General features: G+C 50.7%; 2 protein-coding genes across 4 annotated transcripts; one reads left to right on the forward strand and one right to left on the reverse strand.

The window, feature by feature from the left end:
- Positions 1 to 1,675: 1,675 nt before the first annotated feature.
- On the reverse strand, positions 1,676 to 13,007 carry POLL (DNA polymerase lambda). Its single transcript, XM_062579778.1, has 8 exons — positions 12,618 to 13,007; positions 12,048 to 12,345; positions 11,233 to 11,401; positions 7,966 to 8,286; positions 7,175 to 7,348; positions 6,169 to 6,297; positions 4,054 to 4,222; positions 1,676 to 3,659 (listed from the first exon to the last, which is right to left on the reverse strand). The coding sequence occupies exons 1-8, from the start codon at positions 12,730 to 12,732 to the stop codon at positions 3,295 to 3,297; spliced, it is 1,740 nt and encodes a 579-aa protein (XP_062435762.1). The 5' UTR covers positions 12,733 to 13,007; the 3' UTR covers positions 1,676 to 3,294.
- A 97-nt stretch (positions 13,008 to 13,104) lies between these two features.
- On the forward strand, positions 13,105 to 20,687 carry DPCD (deleted in primary ciliary dyskinesia homolog (mouse)). Of its 3 annotated transcripts, XR_009958953.1 has the most exons (7): positions 13,105 to 13,182; positions 13,280 to 13,360; positions 14,003 to 14,127; positions 14,941 to 15,074; positions 19,222 to 19,324; positions 20,338 to 20,496; positions 20,621 to 20,687. XR_009958953.1 is itself a non-coding variant. In XM_062580266.1 (6 exons), exons 1-6 carry the CDS (start codon positions 13,119 to 13,121, stop codon positions 20,440 to 20,442), a joined length of 612 nt encoding a protein of 203 aa, XP_062436250.1. In that variant the 5' UTR covers positions 13,105 to 13,118; the 3' UTR covers positions 20,443 to 20,537. The 3 variants fall into 3 exon arrangements, 2 of the variants coding, with proteins under 2 accessions (XP_062436250.1, XP_062436252.1); XM_062580266.1 differs by lacking the exon at positions 20,621 to 20,687 and having other exon boundaries at positions 20,338 to 20,537; XM_062580268.1 differs by lacking the exon at positions 20,621 to 20,687 and having other exon boundaries at positions 14,003 to 14,058; positions 20,338 to 20,537.
- The last annotated feature ends 778 nt before the right edge of the window (positions 20,688 to 21,465 follow it).

Consider the following 21,465-nt stretch of genomic DNA (forward strand, 5'->3'; position numbering starts at 1 on the left):
CTTCACTGCTCCCCCTCCTGCACCCTCGCCAGGGGTCAGCACCCACAGCCACTAGCCTCCTCCCAGGTACCCAGAGAGGCCCCATCTCTCCAGGCCCTGAACCTTGCACCTTCTTTGCACATATCATGTCCCCAGTGATGTGCTGCACAACCAACCCAGCCTGACTGCTCCTTTGGAGGGGCCCAAGGACGACACACCATCAGCAGAGGTTACAAGTAAAAGGCAGCCAGGCTACATCCCCCCCTGCACCCAAGGTCTCTGGCAATCCCCAGAGACTGCAACATCTTCTCAGCACCCCTCTGGCCATCCGAGCTGCCATTGCATCAGTTGCTGCTCCCTTCCTTCCTCTAGGTCCTTTGGGGGTTAGGCTGTCACCCTCCGACTGTGGTGAGGGAGCACGGCTTTCCCTTACACCAGCACTAAAAGCCACCCAAGGGAGATGACCTTCACCCTTGGCCCACCGGGCTGCAGCTGCCCTTAGTCCTCTGCCCCCTCAGCTGCTCTTGGGCAGGGATTTGGGGGGGCAGGAAGGCATGCACAGACAGCAGGCCCCTTCCCTGGCAGCCCAGGGGGCAGCTGGGCCGATGGGTGCCCCCCAGCAGCCTCCCCTTCGTGGGCATGCACTGGAGGCACTCGGGCATCAGCTTCACTGCAGCAGAGCCCTGGTCCTTGCTGGCCCCAGAGAAAGGGTGTTTTGCCCCCTCCTCCACCCACTACCCCCCAAGCAGATGAAATTCCCCTTTGTGGAGTGTCTCTGCCATCTGCCTCCCAGCCCGGGGAGGGCTGAGCATCACCAACCTGACACCCCAGGATGAGAACCGGGGCACAGGGTGCGACGCTGCAGCATGAATTCTCCCTTGGGCTGAATCGGGATGGGCAGAGCGGCAATTCGGGTCCCAGGGCCCCTTCCGAGGGGCCAGGTGAACAGCCATACTTCTGAGGAGCCCCAGCCCCACACACCCTGCATCCGGCCTCCCCTCTAGTAAAAGCCGTGCTAACAGCAGGGCCAAGGCTTTGATGGTGCTTCCGCAGCCATTCGGCACCACAGTGTGAACTGTGGCCCCAGGGCCCCAGTGGGTCTGATCCCCCTTCACCTCACCCTCGCCTCTCCTCACAGGCCCCTGGCCTGGCCTCTGCCCACTCCAGCTGCTCTCCCAGACCCTCTCCAGCTTCTCCATCTCTCTCTCGAGCCCATCTTCCTTGCTGCTCATCTCCATGCACGGAGACCAGACCTTGGCTTCTAGGCTGTTCAGATTCCCCTTGATCAAAGCATTAACCACGGTTAAGAGGCCGAGCTGTGTCCCAGGTTCAAAACAGGAGATAAAGCAGCAGAGAGTCCCCATATACCCTAATATTTGACACCATATGGAAAGCTGACAGCAATTCCTTCCTGACCACACATCCAGAGGAAGAGCCTGGCTCAGGGACTGCTCCCTTCTCTGGGCTTCTGTACAACCAGCCCCAACTCTGCCACGTGGCCACCTGGACGTCAGGGAAGAGCCAGGTCCTGCTCTGCCTGAACTGATACAAGTGGTGACCCAGCAGCGTAAACGTCTCCACTGCCTTAACCCTGCCTGTACCCAGAACAGGGAGCTGGGCCAGCACAGGAGGTGCTCCTGGCCAGGCAGAGGGAAGAGTCCCGACAGTTGCAGGGCAGAGAGCAAAGGGACAGAGATGTCAAGCATAAAAAGAAAAAGGAATTTATTATACTTCCATTTTCAAAGCACCACAACATGCCAAAAGACATTCATTTCCATCAGATATTCGGGAGAGCGATTGGGCTGACAAAAGACACTGCCTGGGGTTGAGGCCTCCCCCGCAAACATCCCAGCCCCACTGCTGGTGTCCTACAGCACCAACAGGCAGTACTGAGGGAAACTGAGCAAAACCGCCAGGTTTAATGCATGCCCTCGCAACAAACTCACAGCTTATCACTGCATGTGACAGACACAGCAGAGTACAGGGCAGTGATGGCCCAGTGCCCCACAAAGCAAGGGAGCAGGAGGCCAAGGCCAGGCCCTGGTGGAGAAAGGCCAGCAGGAACCCTGCAGGTCCCACCACAGAAACACTCACCCTGGCAGCCAACACCTCAGAGCAGCACCTCTGCCAGGAGGAACCACTGCAACACCCGCAACACAGACTGAGCACTGAAAATATCTAGGAAATTCATCTCCAGACGATAAAAATAGTTGAGGTTTTCTGAGAAATAAAATCAACTCCCTTGGAATCAAAGGGGTTAGCACACAGGTAAATTTATGCGCACACACCTACAAACACACGCACACACACACACCCCTTCTCTGATCAAGAAAGAATAGGTGACTTCCTGGGCTCCAGACGCACAAAATAAGTAAACTTTGCCCAAATTAGAACAATCTGCTCCTCTCTGCCTCCCATTGCCTCCGTGCCTCACACACCCAAAATACACAGCCCTGCCAGGCTACATTCAGTGCTGTTACATTCAAACCCTTCCAGAGCACAAGCTACCTTGAGCCTAAGGTTCGTATTTTCCCACCTGCACTGAGAGGAAAGGGGCAACTGCAGAGGCCTTGGGCCTATACAGGGGGATCACAGCTCTCTGCAGCAGAGATTTCCAGCAGACGTTGGGCTGGGAGAATGCAGGCACAGCACACCAAAGCCCTACACCACCCCCACCTAGGACCAGGGGAGGCTGGTGGCTGTCACGGCAGCCCAGCTCATGCAGTGAGACCCCCCAGAAGACACAAGCCAGCTCAGACAGAGGGAGGAGAAGCTTTGCGATCCCTGCAGTAGCAGCTGCCAGGAGCACTGAGTAAGGGGAAGGCCTGCTTCAAGACCAGGCCAGATCCCTGTTGCCTTTATACATGGCTCAGGCCAGAAATTTTTGAGTGGCTACATTCAGGCATAGAGAAAGATGAATCCGACTTCCTCCGTTCCCATGCACCGAGAAGGATTAGATCTCAAGACTCTCCAGCCCAGCCTTCTGAGGCTTTCCTGAGGATACACGGCAGAGTTGCGCTAGGGTAGCTGAAGGGCAGCAAGTCTCTGGTAGCCAGGCTCTGTCTGAGAGCCTGGCATCCCGAAGCGTGCATGTAGCATAAGGCAGCACTTCCAGCACGGTCCCAGCCCACGCCCTCTGCTGGGTAAAGTCACAAAACTCTGCTAGCAGCAAGGCTCCACACTAGTGAGGAGCCCCTTTTGGGGGGTGGGGATACAACCAGCAGTCACCACAGCGCAGCACCAGGGAAGTTAGCATCCTTCCAAACATCCTTCCCGTCTCACAGTAGGGACAGGGTGCTGCGTGACAATCGCGTGTCACCAGTCCCGTTCTGAGGGCTCCCGGTAAGGCAGCCCCAGCTGAATAAAGACGTCTCTTTCAGTAGGGGTAGGCAGGATATGGCCAGACCCCACCTTGACCCCACCACGGCCTCGCACCACGGCCGAGCTGAGGGCATGCTCCGACAGACTCATGCCCTTGGTCTTGGCCAGGGCCCGCATGGAGCGGTTGAAGTGAGCTGAGCCGGTGAAGTAGAGCAGGGCACAGGCAAACTCGCTGTAAGGCACCACGATGATGTCCAGGCGCCGATGACGCTGGGCTGGCCCAGGGAGACGACACACCCCCAAGTACTTCTTTTGATTGCCACTGTCCTCCTGGCTCACCAAGTCATCTGTGAGGAAGCCTGGGGAGAGGGAGCAGGCACAGAGAAGGTGTTGAGAGGCAAAGACTAACTCCCCAAAGCTTCCCATTATCAAGAAAGCAACTGAGGTGTCCCATAATGTGCTGCAGGGTCCCCCAAACCTGCCTCAGCTCTGAGAGCCCCACACAGCTAGGAGAACCTGTGTTGAGCTGCAGCAGTACTCTCTCCTTAATGCTGGCTGGGGAACTGCTGCTGCAACAGGGCCAGGCGCAGTACTCTAAGGATTTACAACATACCCTGCTTATCCGGAAACCCATCATCTGCTCCTTAACGGATGCCACTCACTTGTAGCTCAGACCTCATTGCCTCCTCAGCTCCTGCTGCTCGTGCTGAGAACTGCTTTGGGCATCATGTGCCAGGCCCCAAGCCTTCTTACCACTCCTGTGGAGGCTGTCGAGCAGCTTGCTGAACACCCCACAGTGAGACTGCCCATCAGGATGAGTGACCAGCACATCCACATCTCCACAGGTGGGCTTCCCCCGGCGGTAGGAGCCACATGCCACACACACAAGGCCAGGGTTCAGGGCCAGGGCTGCTTGTCTGACCTTCGAGAACAGAAATAGAGGGATGAGGAGTTCAAGGGCAGGTCTCTTAATCCTCCTCTTGAAAAATATCTTGCACCGTCCCTTGCACCCTACCCTACAGCTCTAGGGTCTCCATAAAGAGCAGATGCTTAATGAGCACAGCAAACTGCCCTGAAAAGGAGGCCAGCCTGCTACCACGAACCGCAGGAGCTTGGGTAGTTTCCACAGAGTTCTGCCCAGCCCAGAGCTATACAATACAACAGTCTACTGTGACACTGCCATGAAGCTGACCATCAGTCATCAGGCCAAGCTTGAGAGATGAAGCAACACTGAGTTGGCAGAGTAGGATACAATCTGCCAGAGCCCTCAGCCTCCAAGAAAGCAGGGGAGCAGAGGGTTTTCAGCTCTCCTTGTGAGCCAGGAGGGCAAAGCTCCCACTGGCCACAAAGAGAATCAGTTGAACATGAGATGGTCACAGATCCCTCAAGCAGAGATGGTTTCAGAGTGAGTCTCCTCAGCAGGAGCCTAGAAAGAAGAGAATCTGCAAGTGCCCCTTGGATTCCGCTCCTGCCTGGGTCTCTGCCTTTGAAAGTGAGCTAGGCTTCTTGAGGAAAACCACAAACAACCCAGCATTTTAGACTGAACTGATGCCAACCAGCCATATATAATCAGATCTTCCCCTAATGCAGCCCCCTCTGGGCTGGACCCCAGTTCCTCTTCTGCACAAACTGCTAGTTCTGATGGCTTCATTCATTAAATGCTTGAGAAGGTCCTTGGCAGCAGCAAAGTATTCCCTGTCTGATTGTGCCAATCACCCTGCTGGCAACAAATAATTAGGGCCCCCCTGACAATGCCATCACAAGGGATGGGGTTCAGAAAGGCTGTGTCTGTGCCCACAGCCCCTTGTCACTCTTTGGGATCATCCTTCATTAGCAAGAGATAAACCCATTAACCTTTGCCCCAGAGGTGCTTCAAGAAGCTACAGGTCTTTCTCATGCGCAGCAACTCCTCCTCTGGTGCCCTTGCCCCCTTCTGACTTTAAATGAAGATTTCTAGAAAACTCCCAGCCCCACCCAGAACCTAAAAGCTCCTCAGATCTCCCTGTGACAGGCAGCAAGAGACAGTAACTAATCCCTTATTCTCTCTCCTGGACCTGAATCGGAGCTGTGTGCGTGTGTAAGGAGGGAAGCACAGTAATCCCATCAAGCTAACAATAGACCCACCCCCAAGAGCCACCTTTTCGACCCAGCCTGCCTGGGAAAAGGACCGCTCACCACTAAAACGGCTAATCCAGCACACGGGACTGACACCCCAGCAGGAGCCTGGCAGGAGTGTATTCTTTGTGGCCAGGCCCTGTGGCCGAGTGACAGGGTCACGCTGGCTGCTGCTTCCATGGTGATCAGAGAGCACGGGGGTAGCAATGACAGTCTCCCCTAGCTCTCTACTCATATTAGGGCACATTGGCTTAGCACCCCATGACTCTGGATATCATGGCTTGCTAGAGTCAGCAGCACCCATTTTCAGCCTGAATCCTTTGCTTCCCATTAGGACAACCTTGTTGACAGCCAGCTCACAGGGTGCTCACAAGGTGTTCACAACTTCCTTTTGAGAAGCACCATGCAGATAGCTCAGGGGCCTTGGCTGCACCTCAGAGGAGACAAGGGACAGGAAAGGGAGCTGGGAACCTGCTCATCCCACCAAGCCAATACAGCCTTTTCTAAAGCAGGGGCAGAATGTGGCCCAGGAAGTATCCTTCTCCTTGCCAGACACTCAAACAGAACCTTCCTACTAAGCAAAGCAGGTGCTTTGTGTGCCAGGTCCAAAAAAGGTCCCCCAAGCCCTGACATCACTCAGAGGAGGTCCTGGAGAGCTCAGCTCTAACAGCAAGGAACCCTTCCATGGCCTCCATCCTCCTGTAAGATCCCAGCAGTCACTGCACTCCAAGGTCCTGGGGCTGAGCTACTCACAGTCCGTTCTATTTCTGCAGCTTCCTCTCGAGGCATGCGCTCCAGGAAATCTGCGTAGTGCTTCAGTCCCACAGCTTGCGGACTGGTGAGAGATGCCTTGGTGCGGATATCATCCAGCGTCCGGAAACCCTGGTTCAGATCATGTGATGATATTCAGACATCTGCAGAGAGTCTACTCTTCAAATGCTTTCAACTAAGATTTGAGGGGATTATATTCAATCTTCCTTGAGTCTAAGCTAGTCACAGCTTCTGAGATCATATCACTTATGCTCTAGTTCCTAAGGAGAAGGGATTTAAGCAATCCCACTACCTATAGGCACCTCTAATCTCCACAATGACTTTGAATATCAACTAAACCTAACAGAAGGGAACTGTACTTAAGGCATGGTGTTCCTACAGCTTGCTGTAAAACAGGTGATATGGGTAAAGGAAAGTATACAGTGTGAACACAACCATATTTTAAACAAAAAAGAATCCAACCACAACACCAAACACAACAGAAAGACAGGTTTCATTAACTCTGCTCAGAAAATAAACTGTTTTTAGAGAAGGAGCCCAGCCAGTGGGCTGATCACTCATGTGACCAGCAGCTACAGCAGCCAACTGGGCCAGAACATCAGCAATTGGATCAGAGCTTTCATGGCCAATATGTCCTTGTCCAAGGCTGGTTCTGAGCGATACCATTGCTATGCTACTTGAGCGGTGCAAAATGAGCTCCAAGCAGTGATGCTAACCAAAAATGCACTGTACTCCCCATCTCCCTCTACTGTACATCACCTTTTACACCCCTCCCCATCCAAACTCAACCCCAGGCTCATGGGCTTCATTTTCCCCTGAACTCCCCCACACTCGAACTAAACCTCATACCTCCACCTGCAAAACTAGACCCACGGCCCATTCCTGAATATTCGCCACTGGAAACTATTTGTGACGGCAATTCTCCTGTTGTCAGATGTGGTTTTGTAAGCCATAGTCTGGGAATCTCTTGTATAGGCACTAAATTTACCTGCTGGTACCATATCTGGGCTGTTTTGACCCCTGCTCCCCAAATATTGGAGAACAACTCCAACACAGGTACATTCTCGCTGATGTGATCCAGCTTGCGTAGATGTCCACTCTCTAAGATCTCCAAAATCTTCTCTGCCATCCGCTTCCCAATTCCAGGAATTTTACAGGCTTCCTACACAAGGAACTAGAGGAGTTAGTGGCAAAGTGAAGGCCAGAGACAAGCTGAGAAGCTGTTGTCCATTCAGAGCCCAGTTACTTATCTGAACAGTAATCGATAAGTAATCGATAAGCGGCAGGACTAGTTCTGTGTGCTGCTTTCCTCTCAGTGTCAGCCTTACATATTCAATGCCAAGTGGAGAAAGACAAGCGTGCAGAAGAGGACCAAAACACTGACACACCTAATGGCTGGATCATTGCAGTCAATCAGGCCCAGATCCAGCTTGTCTCGTATACTGTCTCTTAACGCTTTCTGTCTGGTGAGGCTTGAGGGGAAGGTGAAAATAACCCTGGACTGCGGCTGAGGAAGGCATTTGCTTCACAGCCACACAGATCTGGCATTAAAAAAGGTCAGACTCTACTCTTCTGGTGATCTGAAAACACTGCAGGTGGTTAATGAATCCAATGTGTACTGACTACACAATTTCCATCAAAACCCTGCCAGTAGGGAATTCCCAAGGCCTGAAAAAAAGGAGTTTTCTCCACAAAGAGAAAAGGAAAGAAACTGTCTCAAAACAGAGCCAGGATGCTAGGTCCATCTCCCTGCTCCACTATACTAGGAAGGTGTTTTACCTGGTAGGAGGTGACTGGTTTGTGGTAGCTCTTGAGTGCATTGATGGCTTTGGAGTAGCCCAGAGATCTCCACTTGTCGCCCTGGACAGAATAAGCCTTTGCCAGCACTTCCAGCTTCTCTGTGATACACTGGTTGTGGTTCTCCTTCTTGCTCTTGGAGGACTGAGCACAAACCCACTTGCTGGCAGGCTGGACCACCATGGAAGAGCTGTCACTAGTCTCCTCCGATTTCACAGGATAGCAGCCAGAAATCAGTGCTTCCAGATCTCCCTGGGTGACACCAGCATCATCTCCTTCACTGTCTTCATCATCAGAGACTTTCTTTAGGAAAACATAGAAAAGTAACCATGTAAGGATAACTGCATGCCTCACATATGTCCCCTAGGCACAGGGTACTCCTGCGCATTAACCAACCTCCACAGCACACAAGGCTCAAACTGCAGTCTCTGAAAGTTGCTGATTATATGCACAACAAATCTTAATGCCGCCAAGCTTGACAGACATTCTTTGAAGCTACATGCACATCTGACGCACAAGACACGGGAGACTGAGATTGTTGCCCAGCTGTGGCCCAAGTACACGTGCACCTCCTATGGCCAAGCCTCTGAGACCTAATGGAGGTAAGACACTGGTTAAATGAGCAACAGTTGCCAGCAGCCTGATATGACAATGCTGAAATCCCCGGCTGGGAACTCCTGACTCCCTATTCCCACAGGGAAGCCTTTCACTGGTCTGGTGGCCGTGTGCACACACCTCTCTCACATTCAGACTCTACATATGCCACCTCATGACACAAATCACAGGAGACGTGTGCAGAACTCTGTTTTCATGTTTTAAAAATTTTAACAGGGTAGTAAATAACCCTCTCTCCTTTTCTCCCCATGGCTATCTGCAAGAGAAAAGAGGGAGGGAAGAGAGAGACAAAGGACTCCACATTCCTCAGTGACAGAAGAAAGAACCAATGTATACACTTGCTGATATCCTTAGCATTAGGATGCCTCTGTGTAGACTTAAGAAACAATAAGTCTGGGCTTCAGGTAAGGAACGAAAGCGGATAGAAATAGGAAGCCAAAGAGAGGCTTTGTAGACTGCTTTGCCCTTTGGGGTCCCCCTCTCTCACGATGCATAAACACAGGAGCTCAAGAACAATCAAGAGCTCCTGTACTGTGAAAGCAACTTTGAACCAGCCCTGCAGTTATATGTGACACAGAAGTCCTGTTACGAGTTTCTGACAAGTGTCAGAAAAAAGGGTCAGATTGAGTGTTTGATAGTCTAGTTCGAAATTTTGTACATGTGACTCCCTTAGGACGTTGTTCCCTCTGAGGGCCACAAAGTCTTAGAGTATGCAAATTGGCTAGCAAGTGCCTTAAGAGCATTTAAGGAGCATGTGACCCAGCACTATGCAGATGTCTCCAAAGTCAGGGCATGCAATTCCCACTTTCTCAGCCAGTAGTGTCAGAGAGGTGAAACAGCACACAAACCCCAGAATCTCCACACTTTGCCAAAGCTGACGGATTCCTCACAAAAATACATGCAAATTTGACTAGTCCTATGAGCTTCTAAGATACTTCAGGACCCTACAGCAGCTGATTGCCATTGTGTGCTAGAGCTAGGTGAGAACGGGATGTGTGTGGTTATCTGGAGCACAGCGCAGGACCCAGGACAGCTGCTGAAGGCCAGTAGTTGCAATACACCGCTTGAGGAGGAGGCAAGCAGCTTGGAACAACAGTTTTACAATACAGTCAGTGAGTAACTGGCACAACTTGCAAATGCTACTCTGCAAGGAACTACCAATGGGTAACAGGATTCCCTCACAGAGAGTCACACTCAAACACAGAACCTCTTGGAGTAGCCTTTGTTCAGTGTAAAATACCGCAATACTCACTATATCCTAGAGAGGAACATCCACCCAAGCTAGAAAAGACTCCGCACTTAAATGAAGCCTATTTGCAAGCTAGGAGCTTAGCTTCAGCTTTTCTGCTATAGCTAGGTAGGTCTTAAAGTACTTGGTACCATCTTTAAAATATATCCAGTCTATACGTCCATAAATTATATCCCTTCTCCTCCCCAAACAGACCTAGTCCTAAGCTTGGGCCAAGAGATTTTGCTCCAGTGTCTACAGATGGTTCTGTGCACAGACTAACCACAGAAAATATCATTGTTTGAAGCAATTTAAAAGGAAAAAAAAACAGTAAGGTTTCACACAGTCTAACTGCTGTCTTACCACTAAAGTAAATATGAGCAGAAAGCAAGGCAGCTGCCTTGGTACCTGTAAGAGTACAAAAGTCCCTTTCTTCAGTTAAGGGTGAGATTTGTTAATAAAGATCATCACTAAGTTAACCAGATTTACAAGAAACAATGAAGATGGGGTAACAGTTAAGGTGATGGAGAGATTAAAAACCAGCAGCCAATTCTGTCTGTGACATGCTGGATAGTAAGTCTGAGAAGGGATCACCCCGACACACATTCAAGAGAAGGGGAAAGCCCAAAACAAAGGAGCCCTCAGTGGGCTGCCAGCCAGGGAGTTACTGTACAGTTTTATGAAACAGAACCAGCAACTGTGATTTTCAAGCATCAAAGCACTGTAATATGTTTGTGGCTCTCAAGAGATCTGGGGTAACTTTGCTACAGATAGATCTGGATGATGCAATGCCAAAAAAAACCCCCAAACCCCAAAAAACTGAGCATAATGCAGAAAAAGAAAAGAAAGCTAATGTCAGATCTGGAGAAGGTGACTCAGAGCAGAGGCCACTAATAATCCATCATGGATATTTTAAGCACAACACACAATCATTCGAGTAACAGCCTGATGCACTACACACGTGTCTGAATGGGGTGCTTGCCAAGGAGTGGAGAATGGGTCAGCATGGCTCAAGCAGAAACACAGGAAGAACCATCAGAGAGAATATCAGGGAGATATTCTCAGACAGGGAATATTCCCCCAAAGTAGGCACAGGAAACATGATCACCAGAGTGAACCTTGGCCTGATCCACCATGACTGCTTCTGCTATAAACGTCTTGATGGAGATGGGAATTTAAGGAGTGTTTTTTCCACTTTTAACACCTCAAAAGGACAAGGAGAAGCACTAACCATGTCCACAGCCCAAATCTGCCAGCACTGATCCACTGAAATATCCAAACATCTTTGCTTTGCTGAGGTATTCTGGTATTTGCTGAGGTATTCCCAGCACTGCAGGGAAGCTCTTAGGCAAGAAAAGCAGTATGTGGGACCCATTCCTAAGAATGGCCTGTGCTGGAAGCCTCACCTCAGCTGGCTGCTGCTGTCCAAGGACACCCAGGGTTTGTGGCAAGGAATCCTCCAGGTGTGTTTCAGCCTTTGGTTTCACAGCTCCCTCCCCTGCCTGGGGCTGGATCTCTTTGCTAGCGAGGCGCTTCTGCCGCTGCTGTTCCTGCAGTTCTCCTTCCTCCAGGTACCTGCCATAGATCAGACACCTTAGAATGGGAGTAGGAAAACTTTTTGGCCCCCAGATGTTTGACTAGGAAGTCCTTCTGCATTGTTTGGGGACAGAGCAAACAACCAATATGACTTTTGCTCTCTCAGATCACAGATTCATTACTCAGGTCTTGGCTCAATCATCCAGTTTCCATTCACTTCGCTGACCCGCAGTTTCCACTCCTATCTACCTCAGTCTTAAACAATTCCTTCAAAGATCTGCCAATACGCAGATCCATTCCTTGTTTCCTCATGTGCCTAGTAGTCAGTATCTCTCTCTACTTTTCATCTGAAATAAGCAAGAAATAGCATTTAATTCTCAACATTTCTAAAAAAAAGATCTACTTGCTATCAGTGATGGATTAGGAAGAAGTGCCTTTGGCACCTGTAGCAAGCAACAGTACTCCTGTTAGCACTTCTGGGTGCTATTCCACTTTCTACTACCCCACAGACCAGAAACTAGCTATAAAGCCACTAAATTTCATGAACTGTACAGGGAAAAGTGATTTTGAGCCATGCCCAAGGGATCTGTAATAAGCTGAGATCTTGAGCTGGGGTGAAACACCAGTGCAGTTCAGCTTGGAATAGAGGCACTGTGGGGAAGAACAACAGTTCGGATTTGCATACCTGTGAGGGATAAAGATGCTGTAGCTCGTGGTACTCAGCAGCTTCTGGTCTCTAATGCAAGCACTTAGCCAGGATGCCTTCACTAGCTGCAACCCTGAAGGTAGCTTGGGTAATTTAAGGAGCCGAAAGGCCCGATCACAGTTCATGTCTTCGGCCACAACAACATGCGTCACCTCTGAGGAGAGCTGGTTGTGGATCCGACCCCCATTCTGGACGATTTGCTTGCAGAAGATCTCTGCCCTGGCTTGGCCAATGCCAGCTCGCAGTACATATGCAGTAACTGGTTTCAGCCACTCTGCTGAGGAAAGACACAAGGGCAGGAGGTCGGTGTGAGAGCAGCACTGTCCCAAACCAGCCGGGCTACACGTGAGACTCCTTGAGGCCAGCTGTGGCAGGCAATCTTTGGAGGGCACCAGCCACAGGCCTGTGGCTAGCCACACCAGAGCTTGCTAGCCGCAGCCTTGATAGCAAAATAACCTAGGCTGGAAAAAAGCCTTTGGGACAACCGCATGTCCAGTTAACAACCGGGATACAAGCATTACGTGTGCATCCCGGGCAGCCTGGACTTACCCTGGGGCACCCCTGCTCCTTCCTCTTTGGTGACCTTTGGAGGGATGCTTCTGCCCGAGTCATCCCTCATCCTCTTCCTCTTGGGAAAGGCTTTGACAATCCCTCGCGGCTCCATGGGCTGCGCGTCGCTCCCCCGGGGGAGGTTAACGCTGCGAAAACACCGAGCCCCAGTGAAAAATAATAATAATAATAATAATAATAATAATAAGAGGCAGGTTGCTTAGAGCAGCACGGGGCAAGCGGGACGACCTAAGCGTCGCTCGTTCGGCTCGCGGCCTTTGCGGGTTCGGGGGGTGGGCACTTTTCGTTGCTGCCTCCCCAAAACGCGCGCCCTGTGGGGAACACCAGAAACGGAGCCGCGGGCGGCCCGGGCGGGGCTCCGCGTTGCGCCTCTCACCGGCGCGGCGCGGCGCGGCGCGGCCGCGGCAATGGCGGCGGCGGGCGGCGCTTCCGGTCGGCGGGCGGAAGCGCGCGTTGCCGTGGCGACGGCGCGCGGGCGCCATGGCGGTGCCGAGTTGGCTGGAGAGGCTGCGCGGCGCCCGCAAGACCGCGCTGGTGCAGGACGGTAAGCGGCGGCCGCGGCGGCGCTCGGGGAGCGCTTGGCGGGGCGGAGGGCGCGGAGCCCCGCGCGCTGCCGCCCTCACCGCCCGCCTTGCCTCTAGGGAAGAGGAAGGTGCACTACCTGTTTGAGGATGGCAGAGAGATGGCCGAGGAGTACGACGCGAAGACGGGTCAGTTAGCGAGTAAGTGCCGCTCCCCGCTGGGCCCGGGGCGTCCCGCCGCAGCAGAGCGACGCGAGCGGGCGCCGCCGTGGGCACGCGGCGGCTCGCGACCCTGGGCTGCTTTCCGGGGGGACCTGCTGATCAAGAGCAAGTCGCGCCCGAACGGCCCGGCGGACAATTCTGGCCGTAGCTCCCCTGAAATTTGAGGGATGGAAGTAAAGTGCAGCTTTTCCCGGGGATCTCTCCCTTCCATGGCATAGCAGACCTTGTTTTGGCCCAAGATCTCTCCAAACATCCCCTCTGTCACAACTGGTATGAAGGGACTGAATGGGATCGCCCTCTCAGTTTGTAGCATGCTCCGGGGTGAAATATGCTTTTTGGTAACTTCTGCAACTACAGATAGGCAAGATGTCAATCTGGGTCTTACCCAGAACTACATCAGCTGAGGTGTGGCACCTGCTGCAAGCCTTCCGTGGCTTCAGCAAAAAAGACACTCAGTGCCGATTTCTTGACTTTAGGAGTTGGCCAGCTAACTGGTCCACTTACACTTAAGTGGAAATGACGAATTAAGGGAAAAGGCGTATCATCTCAATGTGTGGGCAACTTTCATGGAGTACTTTTTATGGAACGGAATAACGAAAACCCTCCTTCTCCTTTCTACAGGTAGAAAATGGCGAGAGAAGAATGCCTTAGGGGGCTCCAGCAAGTGGCAGGTTGAGGTGGGAGAGCCAAATTTGCCTCTCATGGGAACACTGGAATCAGAGTTCATAAAGGAAAGCAGCTCCAATGTATGTATGGGGTCTACAGGCCCCACTCCACCTAGAAACACTTAGCCTTGTGCTTACAGCAGTAGATGGTAGACTGCAGATCACTCACAGCCCGAAGAGGTAGTCTTAGGTGGCCCAGCACTCTGCTACAAATCATCCCAAAGATGTAGGGCTGGGCAAAAATAGGGCACAGCTTAGGTGTTTTCGAGGTCTGCAAGAGGTTTGTAGTTTCCTTAAGTAGAGAAACTGTCTATGTTACTGTGTTAGCTAGCTACTGCTTTGGCTTCCAAAAAGCAGCCTGAAAGGCAGGCCAGTGCCTGGACACATCAGTGGATGGAAAGCAGAGATGGTGACAATGAGAACATGACACCTACAGTGTGTAGCACTGCCTGTTTCAGCTTCACATCCCAACAGCTTGCAAGGCAGAGGTGTTAGTCTCTGATCTGAAACACAAGCACAGCCCTGCAGAGCAAACTGGGACAGAGCCAGGACTGAGTCCAGCAGGTCCCTAGAGTAGAAAGAGCTTAGTATGCAGTTGCTTGCAAGGAAGAGGCCTGGTTTCCATGTAACATTGTCATGTAAGACTCCCTCATTGAATGCAATCAGCCTCCTACAAGCAGGGCAGGCAGTGAGTGCTGTGGGTAAAGGCCAAGCCAGAGCAGTGCCAGCTCTAAGAAACTGATGCTCAGGCAATTTGAGTTATTCCCTGCTCTGCTCCAGTGTGAAAAAAGGGCTGTCCCATGTGAAACCTCTCAAGATAGCACAGGCAGAAGGGCTAGGGAGAACAGAGGACAAAGCTGGAGGGGCCTTGCTAAATGTACTTGTTTATTGCAGCCTGTCTTCGTGAGGAAGGATACCCTGACCAGCTTCCAGTGGCGGATCCGTAACCTGCCATACCCCAAGGAAGTCTACAGTGTCTCAGTGGAGAAGGAGCAGCGCTGCTGTGTCGTCCGGACCACCAACAAGAAGTCAGTAAGGACAGCACTGCCAGTGCTGAGAGTCCCTCGGGGTGGGCTGGCACAGAGGACAGGCTAGTGATTGCACAGGGGATGTGTACCTTTAGGTTTTGGTATGCCAGGACTGAGCAACCACAGCTAGTACACACAGCTGAGTGTCTCCTTCTGTTTGATTTCCACTCCTGGACATGTCCTCAGACATGTTTTTAGTCAAGCCCCTCAGCTCTGCCCTGACCTTCACAAACTGATCTCACAATTCCAGTAACGTGGTGTTTGCTCTGTCTTTTCCCTGTCAAACATCACTTCTGGAAAAAAAAAGAAAGAAAAAAAAAGCCCCCCCACCCCCCGCAACAACCTCTTGCTTCTTGCTACCTCCTGCTAGAGCATCCAGCTCCAGATGGAGCATTTGGATGACACTTTGATCTAATTGTATTTCAGAATTCATGGAGCTGCAGGATTCAACAGGTATAGATAAGTCATGTGGGCATCCCTCTGTAAATCTGTCCTGTAATTATAAGGCAAATGATACAATCTGGAGGTGGCAAGAAGAAAACTCAAGTCTTGAAAGAAAGCACCATAGTGTTCTACAGAAGGAATTTGAGATGGGAGCAAAAATGGCTATTAAACATCATCTTATACAAAGTCATCACATAGCCTTTTACTCATGGAAACCATGGGTAAAAGGCATACCCTTTGGTATGGGTACCCAGACGTAGTGTACACCAGAGCTTTTACAGCCTCAGTGAAGTGAGCAGGCATGAGCTGTGGTAAAGGGAAGGAATAGCAAGGAGGCTGTGTTAGAAGAGCAAGGGAGGATGCTGGAAGGGAAATGAATGCTGTTTACAAACTGGGATACTACGCCAATATGGAAGGGTGGGCAAGCTGCCCTCTGCTTGCCTTCTTTTCCCAGTGTCAATGTAGAATGGAGAAAGATCAGTTGTGGACAAAAACCACACTGGTATTTTCCAACCTGCTTCCTGTCTTCTTTAAGCTACTCCTTGTAGCTGGCTGTAGATGGTGCTATTGGCAAAGAACTCGCTCCATTTTGGCCACTTAATGCCTTTCAGGTAACAGAAACTGCAAGTCTTTAGGTAAGGGTTTACCACATCAGAGGCAATGACAAAGGGATGTTTGAACTCTGCACCTGAGCATACCTGGATGCTTACAAGCAGAAGGAGGTTAGATAGAGGAAGAGGCATCTGTCCCATGAAAACAGCAAGCAGTTACAGCTCTGCGCCAGTGACATGTTGACCTGAATGCATGCAGAGGGATTCACAGGGAAGACTAGCCATTTTGTAGGAAGATTTAACTAAACAGGACAAGTTAATGAAAATCTCATCAGCTACATATGGGTCCTCCTGAACCTATGATAGGAAGCAAGTAAGAGAGCCTAATTCTGACCTCCCACTATCATGGACAGGCTTACCTACTCCTAGACCTATTAATTGTAGAGCATATGTGGGAACTTCCTTACCTGCGTAGGTGCTCTAAAGTTATAATGTACCCACTGAGGTCATTCCCTGTCTGACAAAGTTTTTTGTACCACCCTCTGGACCACAATAGAGTCCCCTGACAAGTAGGACACACCTAGACACTTGTAGTGTGGGAGATAGCTGAAGAATCTGAAAGCTGCCCATGGGCTGCAGATGATGGCTAAGGGCTTCTGGAATTAAAGCTGTAAAGTCACCTCCATGGGACAAGAACCACCTTGCTGTCAGTAGGAGCAGGGACAAACTCCAGCACCGGAACACTTGCTGCAGGCTCCACGATATCTTAGATCATTTCTCTTGGGTCTTGGCCAGGGCAAGGCACCACTCAGCAGCTAATTCCAAGATAGCAACAAAGGCATGGAGTCCCTAGAGAGAGTGCACATCACTATGGGAGAGAAAGGAAGCTTCAGAGCATCTCCAGCCCTTGGAAATCAGCCATGTCGCTTCTGAGCAACAGAGCTGCACTGACCGCCAGCTGGGCGCATGAGCAGTGGGATGGGTTGCCAAGTCATTACTGAGTAGCTCAGTTCTAAATTCTCAACATAGCAGTAGCAGTTTTCCCTACAGGCTGATAAAAAGTGGGTTTCCAGTAGGAAAAAATAGAGGTGACTTCACATATGTGCTGTGTATCTTCGGCCAGGAGCCAGGCTCAGAGTGCAGTACAGCCCTTGGCCATGGGGTGAGAGACGAGGGTAGAGAATCTGCCTGCCTCAGCTGGGAAAACCACCCATCAACTGCTTCCCCAGCCTAGACAAGAGCTCTTCACTTCCAGCAGTCACTCCTGTTCCCTCTGGCCATGGCAAGGGCTGCTCAAGTGGGATTTGTTTAAAACCTCTTGCTGTAAAATAAATCCATTAAACTAAACTCTAAAAACAAACCCAGAAAGCCTCCTCCCCAAACGCCAAACCTGATTCAATTATTGTAGTGAGAGGCAGTGGTAATGTTAGGAGGAGGGGGGGTGGCCAGGCAGATCTGGTTTCCTTTGATCTTGTCACAGATTTTAGTTTGAGGCCAGCCAAAGCCATTCTTCTCTCCTTTTCCTTAGTCCTGCGGCAGCAGAATGCTGCTGTTTCATTGATGACTCCCAAGGCCCTTTGAAACAGTGTTTTTTTTTTTCTGTGTACTGTTTTTTTTTTTTTTTTTTTTTTTTTTGTCTAATCGGTAAGAAGTTAACACTTCCTTAACATGTCTTTGTGTTCATCTAATCTCTGCTGTTTAACCTTTGACATCTCCCTTATTATCCATGTCTGCCACCTTTTCCAAATACCGACAGCAGTGACAACACAGAACGGTTTGAGCCCTGCGGTAACAAGCTGCCTACATTCCTCCCACTGCACCAGGAAAGCCATTTGCCCTTTGTAGCTGTTTTCACCATGACTTGGAAAATAAACTGCTATTTGGGCAGAGGTAGCTAGAAAGGCCAAGCTTCACATACAGCCAGCTGAATGGAAAAGAAACCCTCATGCCATGACAGCTGCCAATGCCAGCTCCAGTTCAGCTCTGGGCACTTCAGTACTGACCACGGGCCAATTCCGTGGAGGGGACTGGCTACTGGAGTGCTGGAAGAGACTGCAAACTGAGCCATGCCTCTAGGTGGGCACAGGACCACCAGCGAGTGAATCTGATGAAGCAGTAGATACAGGTCAAGTCATGGCAGGAGAGAAACGTCTTGGCCAAGCCAGAAACAGATGAAGGTGGTTCTGGTTGCAAAACCTTAGCTGCCTACATAGCTTATAACCCCTCCAATTCTGCCTGAAACATAGCCCTTCAAATAGAGCAAAGCCCAACATTTGGTGTGTGGAAAAACATGAGTTGGGTAGGCAGCTGGCAGAAACCTCTCCATCCTCTACCTAGATGTGAGGTGTGTTCAGGAAGTGGGGATAGAGACCAGGGAAAGAGCAGTAAGGAGAGCTGGCTGGAGAGTGCAGAGCACCAGGACAGCCAGCAAGGATGCTGTATGGAAATGCTGTGGAGCAGTGGCTCAGGTGACTGTGGGCAGCCACACCTGGAGCTGCATGCCCAAGGGTATTTCTGAGCACCGTGGAGGCATCAAAGCAGGAGATGATCCAGAAAGCACAGTAGGATCAAGCAAGGGGCCAAAGGATGGTTTTAAGAACTGGAACACAAAACCGTGCATCACTCAGGAAAGTAACAGTCATGGGGTGCAAGGCTTTGACAGTTGCTTTGGCAGGAGCTAATGGAAGCTGGTACTTATTGGAAATGAGAGGAGGTGACCAAGGTGACAAGGGACACCTGCCAGTACGGCTGAGAGCTTCCCTAGCTCTGTCTGCCTGGCACTGCTTGAAGACAGGCTGGAGGGACCTAGCCCACATCCAGAAACCAAGGCCATTCAGAACTTTGCAAGTTCTGATTTCCAGTTTGGAGGTTTGTTTCCAGTGCTCTCAGCAGCCTGAGGGATCCAGCAGGCGCACAGCATGGCACAGGGTCCTCCTGCCAACCCTGAGGGTTCTGTTGCTACCAGCTACCATCCAGGGAACTTTCCTACCCACTGCAGACCCCAGTAACCCTGCTTGGATGAAATGAAGGCAGAGATGCAAGAGCACATCTTGCAAAGCAGCACTGCATAGCTCAGCACTGCTAGTAGGGGAAAGGGATTCTACAATTTTTGTTTGTTTTTTGTTTGTTTGTATCTCTCCTCTTACATGCAGGTACTACAAAAAGTTCCCTATTCCCGACCTGGACAGATACCAGCTCCCCTTCGATGCAGCTGCTCTGAGCTTCACCCATGCCAACAACACCCTGATCATCACGGTGAGATTTTGGCTACATGGAATAGAACTTTGCCCTTCTCTTCATGTCCACAAAGAAATTAAATTCTTTGGGGAAGTAAGGTAGAGCAGGGAGATCTGCTGAGGGTCACTGATGAGCCCCCTTCTCTGTCACACAGTCAATGAGAGTTTCAGGTTACACCAGGCATGCTGACACTGGACAGGACATCCCAGACCCCAGGAGAGGCCCTGCTTGCTGCTCAAGGTGACCTGCAGGTGGAAAAATATCTGTGTCCCTAGGCCTGGAAAAGCCTCCTTAAAATCCCTGCTGCTCTGTGCCAGAGAAGATGTACAAGGTAACAGTTAGACTAGCAAAATAAAGACTTACCTGTTGGAAGGAGCATCCAGAGACAGCTAGAACCTTTTTCTCAGCAGGTGCTTGAATTCTCAAATGTAGGAGCTAGCTACCAAGAGAACACCCCTCCAAGGGAAGCCTCGCAGCAGAGCTGGGGGTGCACATACAGAGGAAATAGGCCAAGAGCAGCACCTTGAGCCCTTCTGAGCTCCTATCTGCTACAGGCCAAACCCTTGCCAAAAGGCACCTGCATCTACCACTGAGCTGCAGCTGAGTAAGGGTATTCTGAGGGGAGAACAGAGAAACTGCAACTCTCACATCTGTCTGCCTTTTTTGAAATGTATGCTATATATAGTTATATAACGTGTGCATACAACCAGTAAACACACCAGGGATCTGCACAACACAGCTTGCCAGGATATTCCAGAGGTGTTGGTGGGGGCCAGGACTTCATATTCACTTGGGAAATCTTACTTGCACTGCAAAAACTGCACCAGATCATGGCAAACATCCCTAACTTGAGAGCATCACCTCTCCAAATAGGCATCAAAGGTAGCCAGTAACAGAAGGGTTTCCCGTGGCAGAAGATGCCCAGAAAGAGCAGTGCTAAAAACCATGCTGTTGCTTGCAGCGTGGCCTGAGTTAGGCCACTTGGATGAGAGGACTAACAGGAGGACTGAGAGCATCTCTCTGTCCTACAGTACCAGAAGCCAAAGGAGATCCTGGCTGCAGAAGAGGAGCTGCAAAAGGAGCTGAAGAAGATTAAGGCAGCAAATGATGATGACAGCGAGTGCAAGACCCAGTAGGCAGCAGCTGCTGGTAGTCTGGGGTGGTGGGCAGCTCTCTGGCACAGCTTCAAGGTATTTATTTTACTTTTGGTAATAAAAATTAGTCCTGTTAACAGAGTCAGTTTGAAGAATCTTTGCAGGCCCTGGGAATGGTAGGGCAGTCAATCTCATTCCAGTCTGGTCTGCTGGTTTACAGAGATATTTATGATCCTTCTACGAGTTGTGGAAAGCAACAACAGAAAAAAGAAGTGCACTACAGCTTCAGCCAGAAGCCTTTTCCCCATCCTTAGTGAATAGAAGCAGCATGAAAGCTGGGTAGATCCCCATGAAAATTCCTTCTGGCACTATCACTGAAGGCATTAAGTGGGAAAACTCGGACTTCCTCCTGACACCCATTACCTGCCTGGGATGTGCTTTGAAACAGCCTTCTCCTGTACTGTTGTTAAGGGTGCTCGTTTGTGCACTTAGGAGGATGCTATGGTGAGCCTGGTATCTCTGCAAACAGTATCAGAGCTTTGACCTGGACAGGGAAAAGCCTTTGAAATAGCACAAACAAAATACTCAGCTGCTTCCTTACCAGCAGCCATTTGCAATGCAACATGCAGAATGCAGAGCTGCGGCGCCGAGTACAGGAACTGAAATGCAGCTCCCGTCATTTGCATGGCAGAGAGGGAAAAGGTAACAACAGGGCTGTCCTGCTAGCTTAGGAGTACCAGCAGCCCACCCTTTCCTTGGCTGGGCATGAACATAGCCCATTGCAAACCTCACTGTGGAGTCAGCATGGAGAAAACATGCCCCTGGTAGTGTTGTCTTATCAACACACTCTCAAACCTGCTACTGTGTCTAGCCTACACAAGCCATCCCTACAGATTTAGGCATCTCTTAATTCCTGGTTCATATCTGAAAAGCTCCTGCCTAAATACTCCTACTCTTAAGTGAGCGAGTCATGAGCTTCCAGCATAGCTCACCTGACAAGAATTGCTTTCAAACCAGAAAAACTCAGAGTCCACGTGGCATGTTCTGTTACACACAGCAGTGAGG

The sequence above is a fragment of the Rhea pennata genome, chromosome 7 (assembly GCF_028389875.1).
Source record: "Rhea pennata isolate bPtePen1 chromosome 7, bPtePen1.pri, whole genome shotgun sequence".
Lineage (NCBI taxonomy): Eukaryota > Metazoa > Chordata > Aves > Rheiformes > Rheidae > Rhea > Rhea pennata.

What these genes read in the sequence shown, in the direction of transcription:
- POLL (XM_062579778.1), bottom strand. Translation starts at nt 12,732, where the DNA reads ATGGAGCCGCGAGGGATTGTCAAAGCCTTTCCCAAGAGGAAGAGGATG. An exon ending in AGCATCTTTATCCCTCACAG is followed by an intron (nt 11,402 to 12,047) that starts GTATGCAAATCC and finishes GATCTATGGCAG; the next exon opens with GTACCTGGAGGAAGGAGAAC. An exon ending in AACCAGTCACCTCCTACCAG is followed by an intron (nt 7,349 to 7,965) that starts GTAAAACACCTT and finishes TTCCTTGTGTAG; the next exon opens with GAAGCCTGTAAAATTCCTGG.
- DPCD (XM_062580266.1), top strand. Translation starts at nt 13,119, where the DNA reads ATGGCGGTGCCGAGTTGGCTGGAGAGGCTGCGCGGCGCCCGCAAGACC. An exon ending in GACCGCGCTGGTGCAGGACG is followed by an intron (nt 13,183 to 13,279) that starts GTAAGCGGCGGC and finishes CCTTGCCTCTAG; the next exon opens with GGAAGAGGAAGGTGCACTAC. An exon ending in GAAGACGGGTCAGTTAGCGA is followed by an intron (nt 13,361 to 14,002) that starts GTAAGTGCCGCT and finishes TCCTTTCTACAG; the next exon opens with GTAGAAAATGGCGAGAGAAG.